This window comes from Talpa occidentalis, unplaced genomic scaffold (genome assembly GCF_014898055.3).
Source record: "Talpa occidentalis isolate TD23 unplaced genomic scaffold, MPIMG_talOcc4v2.1 talOcc4.11, whole genome shotgun sequence".
Classification (NCBI taxonomy): Eukaryota; Metazoa; Chordata; class Mammalia; order Eulipotyphla; family Talpidae; genus Talpa; species Talpa occidentalis.
Window position 1 is genome coordinate 48047624 of NW_023601104.1, and position 12922 is coordinate 48060545.

At 35.2% G+C, this 12922-nt stretch overlaps 1 protein-coding gene across 5 annotated transcripts in view; it reads left to right on the forward strand.

Annotated features, from left to right (window-relative positions):
• Positions 1-12922, forward strand: part of NUBPL (NUBP iron-sulfur cluster assembly factor, mitochondrial) — a 235721-nt gene that overhangs the window by 33363 nt on the left and 189436 nt on the right. For all 5 annotated transcript variants that reach the window (XR_008549746.1, XR_008549748.1, XR_008549747.1 and 2 more), the window contains exon 4: positions 3158-3248. Coding sequence is in view for 2 of the 5 variants with exons in the window: in XM_037503190.2 (XP_037359087.1) it covers positions 3158-3248 (91 nt within the window). In the remaining 3 variants the exon portion in view is untranslated. The remainder of the gene's footprint in view (positions 1-3157; positions 3249-12922) is intronic.

The following is a 12922-nucleotide window of genomic DNA, read 5'->3' on the forward strand; positions in this document are numbered from 1 at the left end:
ATTTTGAGTGTTATATTTCAACTTTCTTATCCATAAGTAGGTATAATATCATTTTCAGGATTATTATGAAAAGTCAGTGAGAAATGTAAATGAAATGCTTAGTAGGGTGTTTGGCAGTCAGAAGGAATTCAAGCACTGGGAGACATAATTAGGCAAAGTCTATGTGTTTATTTGGGTGTTTTAGGACGGCATGTTTTCACACATTTTGATTTATACACAGAGCTGTCTGTAGAGGCAAGTTCTTAATATAAACTTTCCTTCCTTCATTTTTTCCTCCCTACCTTTGTGCCTTTCTCTCTTCCTTTTTCCTTTCTTCCTCCATTATTAATACCTTCCTTTCTTGTTTCCTTTTTGGTGTGTGTGTGTGTGTGTGTGTGTGTGTGTGTGTGTGTGTGTGTGATAGTATTAAATGTAGATAAGCTGTTAACTTCTGGGAAAGTATGTAAAAAGCACAGAAGATTCTCCAATCTTTTGTTCCGTTCTTTAGGAAGCAGAGGAACTTTCTCCCTGCCCCTTTTTTTCACATGTGGTAATGTATTTGCCCACTATATAGGTACATAGAAAACCCATCCCTACCATAGCACATTGTAGGTCAGACCTTTAGTCTTGAACCATGATATCAGTAGTTCATTTTGATACAGGCATGCTTTTCTTTTTTTTTCTTTCTTTTTTTTTTTTAAGATTTCTTTATTTATTTATACAAGCACTGGGTATAGTCAGAAGTGTGGGAGGGTGAGAGAATTCACCAGAGCCAGAGCGGGGAGCAGAGCAGGCAGAAGGACCGAAGTACACTGCTGAGGGGAGCAGCGCACGGCAGGAGAGGTCTGCGCACCATGTGGGACTGTCCTCCAGTGGCCGGGGAGCAGCCGGGGATCGAACCGGCGCTGCAGAGGCTGCGGGCAGCTTCGCAACCCAGCGCTCAACCGCTGTGCCACCAGGGAGGCCCCAGGCATGCTTTTCTTCCAGAAGACAGGCTAAATAGGAAGGGACTTGAAGATATGGTGATGATAAGGTTAACCCTAGCAGTGTTACATTGCAAATACTACTTAGTTATTTTGTTTCATGAAAAGATAAACTTTAAAAGCTTGTTTTACTTGTCAGGTATTTTTAAAATCTGGGAACTGATGCCTTTAAATTATTATAAAACCAACATTAATATAAATAAGAGAGCAAGGAAAAAGAGTCTTAAATTTTTGTTGTTGTTGGCATTTATTATTATTTTGTGATAATTTTAGTTCTTATAGGTGTCAAGAGAAAATATTGGGAATATAGGTGAAATTCTAGGATGATAATTATAGTGTCATCAGATCCTTTGGTGATGGTATTATTTTGTTATATTAACAAAACCAGGCTTTCTTACTGAATGCTCCTACCCTTGAAAAGCCAATACTTAAATACATAAAACATGTTGTATGCTACCATTCTGTTAAAAGTAAAGTTTCCTTCCTATTTTTTTTCATTTTATCTATATAAGTGCTGGGGTACAGGCCAGATGCACAGGAGGGGAGAGGATTCTCCAGAGACAGAGCAGGGAACAGAACAGGCAGACTGACGAAACACGCTGCTGAGGGAGCAGCGGGCTAGACAGGAGAGGTCTGCTGCACCATGTGGAATTCTCGCCAGCCAGCCTAATCGAGCTTGGGCTGCAAAGGCTGCAAACAACTTCACAATACGGCGCTCAACCGGCGGCGGCACCAGGGAGGCCCTCCTATTTTTTTAAAGATTTATTTTATTTATTTATGCGTACAAGACTGGGTTCTAGACCAGAGGTGCAGTGGGTGAGAGGATACACCAGAGTCAGAGTGGGAAGCAGAACAGGCATATCTACTGAAATATACTGCAGAGGGGAGCAGCAGGTGAAACAGGGGAGACCTGCCAAGCCATGTGGGTCAGCTCCCTGGTCAGGGATCAAACTCATGCTGCAGTAGCTGGAGATAGCTTGATAGCCCTGAGACTTTAACTCTGTGCCACCAGGGAGTTACCTCCTTCCTATTTTAATACATTTTTTGGTTTATTTTGCAATAAGCTGAGATTTTGGTAGTGACAAGTTCCTTAATCTCTGTGCATCTCACAGGGGCATTAAGTGATTTTCTTAGAACTGCAATTTGAGTCAGTGCAGTTGGAAACATAATTGCTGAATTTGCCTTATTTTGTATATTTATAGAAACCAGAGAGTGAAGTTTAAGAAGTAATTTTGTGTCTGGAAATAGATAGATAACATGAAAAATGAGGGATTGTTTAGTGAAAACAGTTTTTTGTTTTTTCCTGAGGTTAAGTTTTATCTTGCCAGAATATAGGTAGAGAGAGAAGAGAGTTGTAAATTTTGGTGAAACATAATTCAAAGGCATATAGCTAAGAATAGTATTTTGTTTTTGCTTATGAGGAAAACCAGTAACAGACTGATTTAATTTACCAAAGAGAAAGGAGAGGGGGAGAAGGAAAAAAAGGCTTATTTGGTAATAGTGAATTTTATTTTCCTTTTCTTGGTTAAATGGCTGGATGCGACCAGTCAGGATAGTCTGCCCTGGAATAGACTATCCCAAGGATAGATCATCAAAGAAAAATGATTTTAATTGTTTATAAATTCTCCAGGAGTATCTTGGGTATTTAACTTTGACTTTCACATAATATGTTATCTCTGTGTTATGTCTACCACTATCCTCTGTAGCATCTCCATACCAGATCTGTATCAGAATTTCTCACTTGCTTTATTATGGCCCTTGTTTCTGTGATTTCCACCCCTCCCAGCTCCCCCTGCTTTATATTTGGTATGTTAGATGGGCTTTCCAAATGCTAATTCTTCATCTCCCTAGGGTTTTGTTTGTCATTATAAATCATTATTTTAATATTGTGAGAATGTAACTTGTGTTGAGGTCAAAAAGCCTATTTGTGAGCCAGTTTGGGAGATCTGAACCAAGGTGGGTAAAGTATATGCGGTTTTTTCTACTGTTATCTAGAAGAAATAAGTAAAACTACAAGTATTTACTTTAAAAAGTTTGTGCTCTTTTACCTTAATGTTGCTTTGTTTGAAAGTTTCGGTCATTATTCTGGAACGTTTTGCATATTGTCTTTGCTATAGTCAGACCTACTATTGCTTTGTGCCTTATCTTTGGTAAGGACTGGGAATAATCTTCCGGCAAATTATGTTTTCTTTCAGTCAAAGGCTGTTGGTTTGTTGGATGTGGATGTGTATGGCCCTTCAGTCCCAAAGATGATGAATCTGAGAGGAAATCCAGAGTTATCACAGAGTAAGTAAAAGACACATAAATAATATGATAATAGTTACACTTTTATTTAGTAGCTCCTAGGTGTCAGGTTTTGTGCCATATACTATGTGTGTTTTACACATAGCTAGTATAGTAATTCCAAAACCAGGTATGAAGCCATGCAATTTAGTTTTGAATCCAGCTGTCAGTGACTTGTGACTTTGAATGAATTGTTTAACCTCTTTATGTCTCAATCTCCCCATACATAAAATAGGGTTAATAGTTGTACTTACCAGATAGAAATGCCCTGACTAATCCCTGATACAAAATTGCTGTTATCTGTAATGCATTTAATATAAGTGTGATGCCTAGCACACAATATGTGATCAAAAGTTAGCTCATCGTCATCTCTTTGTATTAAATATGTGGTGGATTGGGAGTATATGAATGGAAAGAATATATTTATATTGGAAAAGGTAAAAATTATTTTCTTTTCAGATATTTGTTATATTTATCTTAAAGTGTTAAAAAAAACCCTCAATATTAGTTTTTCTCACCAGTTTTCACTGCTATTAGAAGGACAAGGTAATTTTTTTGAGTAAATCTTTAATATTTATTAGTCTTGTCATTACATTTTCTTACAAGATAGCATATGGGGAAAAAAAAACCCAGCAAAACAAAAACCAAGCTATCAAATATAAAGCTTTAAGAGCAAGGAAATGTTATGACCAAAAAATGAGAAGGTGAAACAACTGCTTATTTTTTCTTTAAAATTGTTGTTTTTAGGTGAAATTATTTTATTTCTAAATGGAATGATCGTTTCATTTTGATTTTGATTTTTAATTTTTCAATGATCTAGGACAAAGTATTTATTGAGGAGTATTTATTGGATTATCTGTATAGATAATAAAAGTATTTTTGTTGTTATTAAATGTTAGTTGTCTGCTATTTATGGTGCTTTTATTTGTGTTTAGCTGTTGGAGTCAGTTACATTTTAAGTTCTGACTAATTGTAAGACAGTAAATATTCTCCCAAACATTTTGAAGGAAACTTAAAGAACTATTGATAAAATTGACCTCAGCAATCTTATATTACAAGCACCCACTTAGTTGTTTTCTTCTTTCATGAAAATATTAACTTAAAAAGTTAAGTTATTCTAGTTTCTTTCAGTGGAATGCATATTTAGTTTGTGAATGTGATACAAGCCAGGATGTCAAACTTTCACAAAGAAGGAATAATGAATTTGCATACTTTAAGTGATACACTCATTATGTGTGTCTCTTGATTAAAGTAATATGAAAACTGGTACATGCAGCACATGAGTGATGGCAAAATGGAGCTGTTGGTGTCAGTCTTTTCTTAAGTCGTCTGTTCAGTCTATGCCAACATAAATACTTGAAGTGAACTTTAATTTCTTTCTTCTTGTTTTACTGAGGCTGTAGTCTTAAATTTTGTGTTTGCAAATTGGCTGCCATTAAATAGATTTTCTGGTAAAGATGAGATATTGGAACTCTTGGAAAGCCTGAAATGAGTACTTTTTTTGTGTTGACAGGCTGATCATAAGTCCTTCAAGAAATAAACTAAGCAATAAAGGCAATTACTTAGAAGAATGTGGATTCTTAAAAGCCCAACTTATAAATTATTTTTGAAATCTTAGATAAACTTGCCACTATTATACTAATTGGTGTCATTTTGACATTTTTGCATTTTATCATGTTAATTTATTTGGTGCTCTGTATTACTGCAAACACAACGCAATGTAAAATGATTTAATTAACAATAAAGAAAAACTGCGAATGGTTTGTTTTCAGCAGTTCAGATTTTGGGAAAATATAGACTAGTGAACTGAATCTCAGCATCATGAATGTTCTCTGTTCTTGGCCTTACTTAGCTAGACAATTTTAGGGGCAATATGATTTCATAGGACTATTCCTCTTTTCATTATTGAAATAGACATTTGGTAATATAGTTTTTGTCAATTCATTTTAAAATTCCCTGTTAGGGTTGGCAGATCATACAATTATTCAGATTCTCATATATTTTTCCCTTTGGGGTATATTGTAGAAAAACCACACACTTTCTGCAGTTATATACTTTAGCCTTATTACCAAGAGACATTTTATATTTGCTTCTAGAAAAGTAAAATAGTAGTTGCAGAAAAAAAATTTTATAATAGTTTTGGGTTTCTTAGGCTGAAGATGTTTATATCAGCTTTGAAAGGACAACAGTGATTTGTCTATGCTGTTTTGCAAAATTATGGTAATGGAAGTATACCCAGTTTGTAGAAAGAGTATTATAAAAGCTCTCAACATGTTGACATTGTAATGACTGCAAATGACCAGTTGCTTTGGGGACCTTATGGAATTTAAAATCCATGTGTAGGTGGGGAAACTATCATCAAGACATAATATATCTTTCTTTTAATGAACAAATACCAGTTATTTTTCTCTTTTTTAACTTTCCAAATAACATTCAAATTTCATATTATAATATCACCTATTATAACATCACAAAATTGTAGCCCTAGAAATTATAAGTAGATTTTTCAATTGAAACTGCAAATAACTATAAATATTTGCACATAGAAAAATGTGGTGCTATATTTTACTAATGTAATACTACTTTTTTGTGGGTTGAAAAGCATGTTGACAGTTTTCACATATGACTTATTGGTAGAAGTACCTGCTGTCTTTCACAGTTTTAAGGTGATAAAACACCTTTAATATACTTGTGAATTTACTACAGCTTAGTTTTACTAAAGAATGTTTTTTATTGTACTTAGCTAATGAAGTAGGAACTTTTTAAGGCATATAGAAAGAGGTTACTAAAATTGAAATGGCAAGTAATTTTATTGAGGATGACACAGTGCTTATTAATGATTAAATGTGAGACTTTTGAGTAGGATCCACTTGTCTATTCTATTGTTGTGGGATAGAAATTTTCCACTCATGTCACAGTATTCTGCTCTGTTTTAAGGTATTAAGCATTTTTTCCAGCTTAGGGATGAATATGTGTATATGGGCTTACATGACAGAGAAATTGTAGAAAGTTAGCACGGGAAAATGGCCTTTTATAATAGCACTCATCCCAGTAAGAATTACAGGGAAACAACTAAAATTTCATAAAGGTGATTTAAGTGCATATTATGTGAGTGAGCTCTGGTTATTCTTGAAGAGAGTGAGTGTGTTGAAGTTGTTGTCATGGATGATTAAATTCTGATCCAGTGGCTGGAGCTCCCAAATCTTCTGATTTATAATTTGCTTTTTTTTATGTCATTGTCTTGTGACCCTTCCTTGGGTTTCATTTGATACTAAAGACTCCTCTGATTATCTTTGTGAAAAATTCTGGGATGTATTCCATAAACACAGTGTTACAGGAATGGCTTTTTCTTTGCTGCTCTCTAGATCATGTTTATAAATACTCTTTTATACCTAGTATATTATGGGAAGGTGATATCCATAACATAATCAGGGGTTGAAGGAATCTTAAAAAGTTTTGATTTGCTCTGGCTTTATGCCCTTTTATCTTTGAAATATCTCACAGATGAGATCTCTGTTCTTTGAAGAGTACCATTACCCTAGTTTATCAAAAACAAATCTATCCATCTCTCTATCTGACTCATAGTTTCTTATATAGGGCATTGAATAGGACTGTTCAGTGTGGTAAACCTTTTCCTTTTGACATTCCTTAAGAATAGCTGGCCCCTTTTCAGTTTTACTTACTCTGCTACAAATGATCTGAGCCAGGGACAGCAATAAGTGAAGTAGATGAAGAAAGCCTTATTTAGCTGCAGAATAGCTAAATGTATTCCAGTGTCTGCTGCCTGTTAATTTTGGTTTCTTCCACAGGATGACAGCAAATGGTGTTGACCATGTATGGATATACATATGTAAAATAGGTCATACAGCTTTGTGCATCTGCCATAAGATGAGACTGGTGTTCTGTGATGCTTTACTTTTTGAGTTACAGTAGTCCTCCTTTATCTGAGTTTTCTCTCTCTAAGGTTTTAGTTACCTGCAGTCTGCCAGAGTCTGAGGGAGAGAGGTTATATTCAGATAACTTTTATTATGGTATACTTTTACAATTATTTTATTATTGTTGCTCTCATACTGTGCCTATTTATAACTTAAGCTTTTTCACAGATATGTATGTTTGAATAGGAAAATGCATGGTATACATAGTATATACAGGACTATTCGTAAAATGTGTACATTAGTAGTGCAGTGCATTTCTAATGTGACCATTATCTGTTAAGACTATGTGTACTTAACATTTCTTTTTTCCAATCTACTGCCAGGTTTTAAAAACCCCAACTTTTTTTCTTCTTATTTCCTAACTTATTGATCCTCTTCTATGCTCTTCAAAATTATCAGCACATTTTTGGTATCTTCTCTCAGAGAGAACAATTTAAAGAACTCTTGTTAGGTAGTGGGAGGCTTAACTTGCAATTATATTTATAATACTCTATTTTTATTTATGTGCCCTTTGAAATTTTTGGTTTTTAAAATAGACCCCATTATTGCTGATTCATAGGTACTGAATAATTCACTGGGTGCTTAAGAATTCTTTTAGGAGTACTTTAACAAAATACACATAGCTTCCTCCCCTCCCCCCCAGGTTGAAAGAAAGTCAAGCATTTAAAAAGGAAAGGTGGAAGTAGAATGTAAAATGAATTTGGAAGTAGAAGATGTGGGGACTATTCATCTGTGAATTGGCAACTTCATGGGAAAAGACAAAAGATCATTATCGTGACACTGTGCTTAGAAATAGGAAAACTTTCCATAGTGTAGATTTGGTGAGACTAACTAGAGAGAGGAATAGTTAGTGATGCTACAGAAAAAAAAAAGCAACAGAATCAAGCATCTTTTTCACTTTCCTTCAGAAACTCCCACTCTAGATTTTGAGTATATGGTATGCATCCACACAGGGTAATGAAATCTTGTTCATCAAGATTAAATAGGCTTTGTATACCCATATTCATAGCAGAGTTATGCACAGTAACTACGATGTGTAAATTACCCAAGTGTCTATCAGTGAATGACTGGATAAACAAACTGGTATATACATACAATGTAATATTACTTAACCTTAAAATAGAAGGAAATGCCAACATGTTCTGTAATGAGGCTGTACCATGAAGTAATGTACATTATGTAAGTGAAATAACACAATCACGAAAATGACAAATACTCTATGTTTATCCTTATATGAGGTTCTTAAAGTAGTTAACCTCATTGAGGCAGAAAGTACAATGAGTATGTCCTATAACTGGGGGTAGGGGAAAATGGGGAGTTACTGTTTAATAGGTATAAAGTGTTAGTTTTACAGGATGAAAGAGTTAAGGAGATGTTGATGGTTGGAAAATATGAAAGTATTTAATTTCAATGAACTGTACATATAAACTTAATTTAGATGGTAAATTTTATGTTACATATTTTACTACATTGAAAAAAGATTGGGGGAAAGAATGATTAGATAAATTTGCTTTAGCAATATTACCGGTATGGAAAATAACAATATAGGGTTTCTTTGATAGTGTCTGTGGTATTGATCTAGTGAATCAATCTGTTCTTTAAAACAGCAGTCATAGAACTGGGAGAAAATAGAATAGTAATGTTTCATTGGGTGACTTACTAAGATTAGCTATAATCTGCCTCTAATTTGTAGTTTGGAAACTAGTTTTGAGTTGCTGTGAATTGTAATCTAAAATTATGTTTTTATTTCATGATAAGTGGTAGAACTTACTACATTTAAATTTCTTAGCATTATCATTGCCAGTACTATGAAGTGCTGTATATGTTTCTGGCCTTCCATATACTTCTACAGCCTCAATTTCAACAAGCTTCAGTGAATACCAGTCACAGTCTCCTCTATTTCTGAAATATACTAAGCTCTGTACTGGCTCAAAGCCCTCACATAATTTATTCTTTCTGCCTGAAATATCTTCCAGCTCTGCTGTCTTCTGCTGCTCTACCCTCAACTAATTTCTACTTATCGAGTCTTTTATTTATTTAAAAATATTTATTTTTATTGAAGTAACATTGGTTTGCAACACTCTGATTCAGATTTATAGGGCCACTCCTCCTCAGATGCATCTCACCACCCCAGCCCACCTCCAAGGCACCCATAGTCTTACAGCATAAAGTCTCAGTTTTAATATTTCTTCTGTGAGGCTTTCTCTGACTCCTTAGTGTCCTTATTGTGACTTTAAGGATAGAGTTTTTATGTTATCTGTTTGTTTTCAGCTGCCCTACTAGAAAATACAACATCCAGGGCCTCCCTGGTGGTGCAGCGGGTTGAACGCAGCTCTGTGAAGCTGTCTGCAGCCTCTGCAGCGTGGGTTCGATTCCTGACTGGCCAGGGAGAAACCCACATGGTGTGGCAGACCTCTCCTGCCTCACCTACTGCTCCCCTCATTTGTTATAAGTTCGCAGAATGTAAGTTGTTTGGCATGGCAAAAGTGGAGAGACTTGTGGATGAGTTGCAAGAGTTAGGACCAGAAAGGAGGAAGAAGGTCCAACCATAAATGTCTTATGTTTATTTGAGGAGTTGAATTATAATTCAACCCCTCAATTGAGTTATCATGAATTTTAGGAAGGGCAATGCCATTGTCAGTTTTGTTTCTATGAGTATCACTTTGGTGGCAAAGTAGAGGAAAGGTAATAGGACCATATGGGAGGTAGGACCAGTTAGGATGCTGTTATAGTAATCCAGGTGAAATGTGATGAGGCCTGATATAAGCCTGTTACAATAGAAAAGGAAAGGAAGGGACCTACTTGAGAGGTGTTACAGAGAGTGAATAGGATTTGGCAATTCATTGAATATGAATGAGAAACTTAGGATGGCTTCTGGACTTTTTGAGGTGAGTGACTGTAGATAGTTGTGTCATTCATCAAGATGGAGCAAAATGGAAAAGGAATAAATTTAAGAAAAACAGTGATGGATTACAGCTTATGTTAAATTTGATGTCCAGAGTTAGTCAACGGTGATTGGAATATATTGAGAATTCAAATCAGAGGTTTGGGCCACATACAGATTTGGGAGTCAGCAGTGATAGGTGAAGTCATTAGTTTAGATCACTGATTCTCAACCAAGAGTGATTTTTGCCCTTCAGGAGACGTTTGGCAAGACTAGAAACATTTTTGATTGATTGATTCAACTGTGGTATATAGTGAATAGAGAAGGCCAGATGTTGCTAAGCATCCTGAATTGCACAAGGCATTCCCCCATCTCATCACCTCTCCCACTCCCCCTCGAAATCAAATTGTTATCTAGTCCAAAATATCAAATCTATGGGGTTGAGAAGTCTTGATTTAGATAAGGTAATCCAAAAGAATTTTAGAGGGTCTTAAGGTATAGGACTGAGGCTATTTGGAACTAAACTGAGGTAATCAGAGAAACACTGAGGAGGGTTAACCAGAGAAGTAGAAATAAGGAAAAAACTACACTCTAGAAACCAAGTAGGAGTTTTCGGAGGAAGTGTTCAACCTTTTCAGAGTAGCTAAATAAGAATCAAAATTTTTATTTTAGATTTCATAGTATGTCCAGGTTTTCGATTTATGAAACCATTATTTTCAAGACAACTTGAACAGCTTGTGTTGTGCTTCTTGAAGAAATATATTTTATAGCCTATATTGTATCTGGCCCTTGGGAATCATTTGCTGAGCATGTCTATAATGGTAGTATGCTATGCTCTGGGGAAAAAAGATGAGTAAGATGTAAACTCTGTTCTTTAGGTGCTCACAGTATAGTGGGAGAGATGGAAAATGTCAGCACATTAATTATCGCAAAAAGGTATAAATAGAGGATCATGGAAACTGGAATTTCTAATCATTTTGTGATGTAGTATAGATAATTCTGGACCCTGGTAAGGCTTCTGACTGTTGGTCACAAAAAGGAGAAAGAGTTGGGCATATTAAAAAAATTAATTAAAAGATTATATTTAAACACCTGAAGGTGGAGATCCTATAGCTCTGAATCATATACAGTGTTGTAAATTAATGTTACCTCAATAAAAAAAATTATAATAACAACTCTCAGCAAACTAGGAATAGGAGAAAATTTCTTCAATCTAAAAAGAGATTATCTTTTATTTTGATATTAAAAACATTAAAACTATGGGTGATATATTCTGTCTGCCATGAGTTATATATGTATATATACTTTGAGAGGTTTTATTTGTAAGTCACAATATAATGTTCTTCCTTACTCCAAAATAGTCTTTTACCTTCAGAATGTACGTGAGGATTATCATTCATCTCCTCTGTAACCTTCTTCCTTCCTCTCTGACCTTGTGTTTCTTTGTAATCCCAGGAAAAGGTAGTAGTAACTGAAGGCTGTGGAGAGTTGGAGAGTGACTGATTTGTGAGTTTGTCCTAGCTTTCTCTTACCAATTCCTTCTCTTCCAAACAAATCACATCTGTCTACCACCTAATCCCAAGTTGGACCAAGCTAGAGTGTGAGACTTTTTTCAAAAATTTATATGTATTCTGGGTTTGTAATTTAGATTATAAACCTGCTTATTCTACTCATCTTCTATTCAACACTCAACTTCTAAGTATTTCACTATTGCAAAATATTGTGTAATAGTTCTCAAACTTTTTGGTTTGTGTAGCCATCTGTGCTCTTAAAAATTATTGAGTCTCCCAAACAACTTTTGCTAATGTAGATCATTTGTGTTATTTTATTTATTTATTTATTTTTTAAATAGAGGCATGTTTTATTTATTTATTTATTGTTTGTTTGTTTGTTTTTGTTTATACATGCACTGGGTACAGTCAGAAGCACGGGAGGGTGAGAGAATTCACCAGAGCCAGAGCAGGGAGCAGAGCAGGCAGAAGGACCGAAGTACACTGCTGAGGGGAGCAGCAGGCGGCAGGAGAGGTCTGCGCGCCATGTGGGACTCTCCTCTGGTGGCCGGGGAGCAGCCGGGGATCGAACTGGCGCCGCAGAGGCTGCGGGCAGCTTCGCAACCCAGCGCTCAACCGCTGCGCCACCGGGGAGGCCCGATCATTTGTGTTAATATTTGCTAAGTTAGAAATTAAAGCTGAGAAATAAAAACTACTTGTTCACAAAATAGCAACAAACTCAAAGTTATTAATATAAATGATATTTTAATGAAAAATGTCTTTCTAAAGTAAAATTTAGTGAAAAGAATAGCATTGCTTTATATTTTTGTAAAAGCATTTTAATGTCTGGTTTAATAGAGATTGATTTTCATATCTACTTTTGCAATCAGTCTATTGTAATATGTTGCTTTGGCTGAAGTTTATGAGGAAAATACAGCCCCACATAGACATGTATTTAGAAAAAGGAAAGAATATTTTAATAATTATGCCAAATAAGCACAGATTTTCTTCACTCATACTGTATCAAAGTTTGACAAGCATTGTTTACCTGAAGATTAGTTGTATTGTGAAAGCTGAGACTATGTTTTTTTTTTAAGTTTTACATAGTTTATTTAAAATTTTTTAAAAATTTTATATTTATGTTAATGAACTTTTTATAGTCTTATATTAAAATCTCATCTATCTTAGATTTTTTTTTAAGATATATTTATTTATGCATACAAGAACTGGGGTACAGGCCAGATAAGTGAGAGGTGAGAGGATACACCAGAGGCAGAGTGTGAAACAGAACAGGCAGATTAACTGAAACACACTGCTGAAGGGAGCAGTGGGTGAGTCAGGAGAGGTCTGCTGTGCAATGTGGGTAGC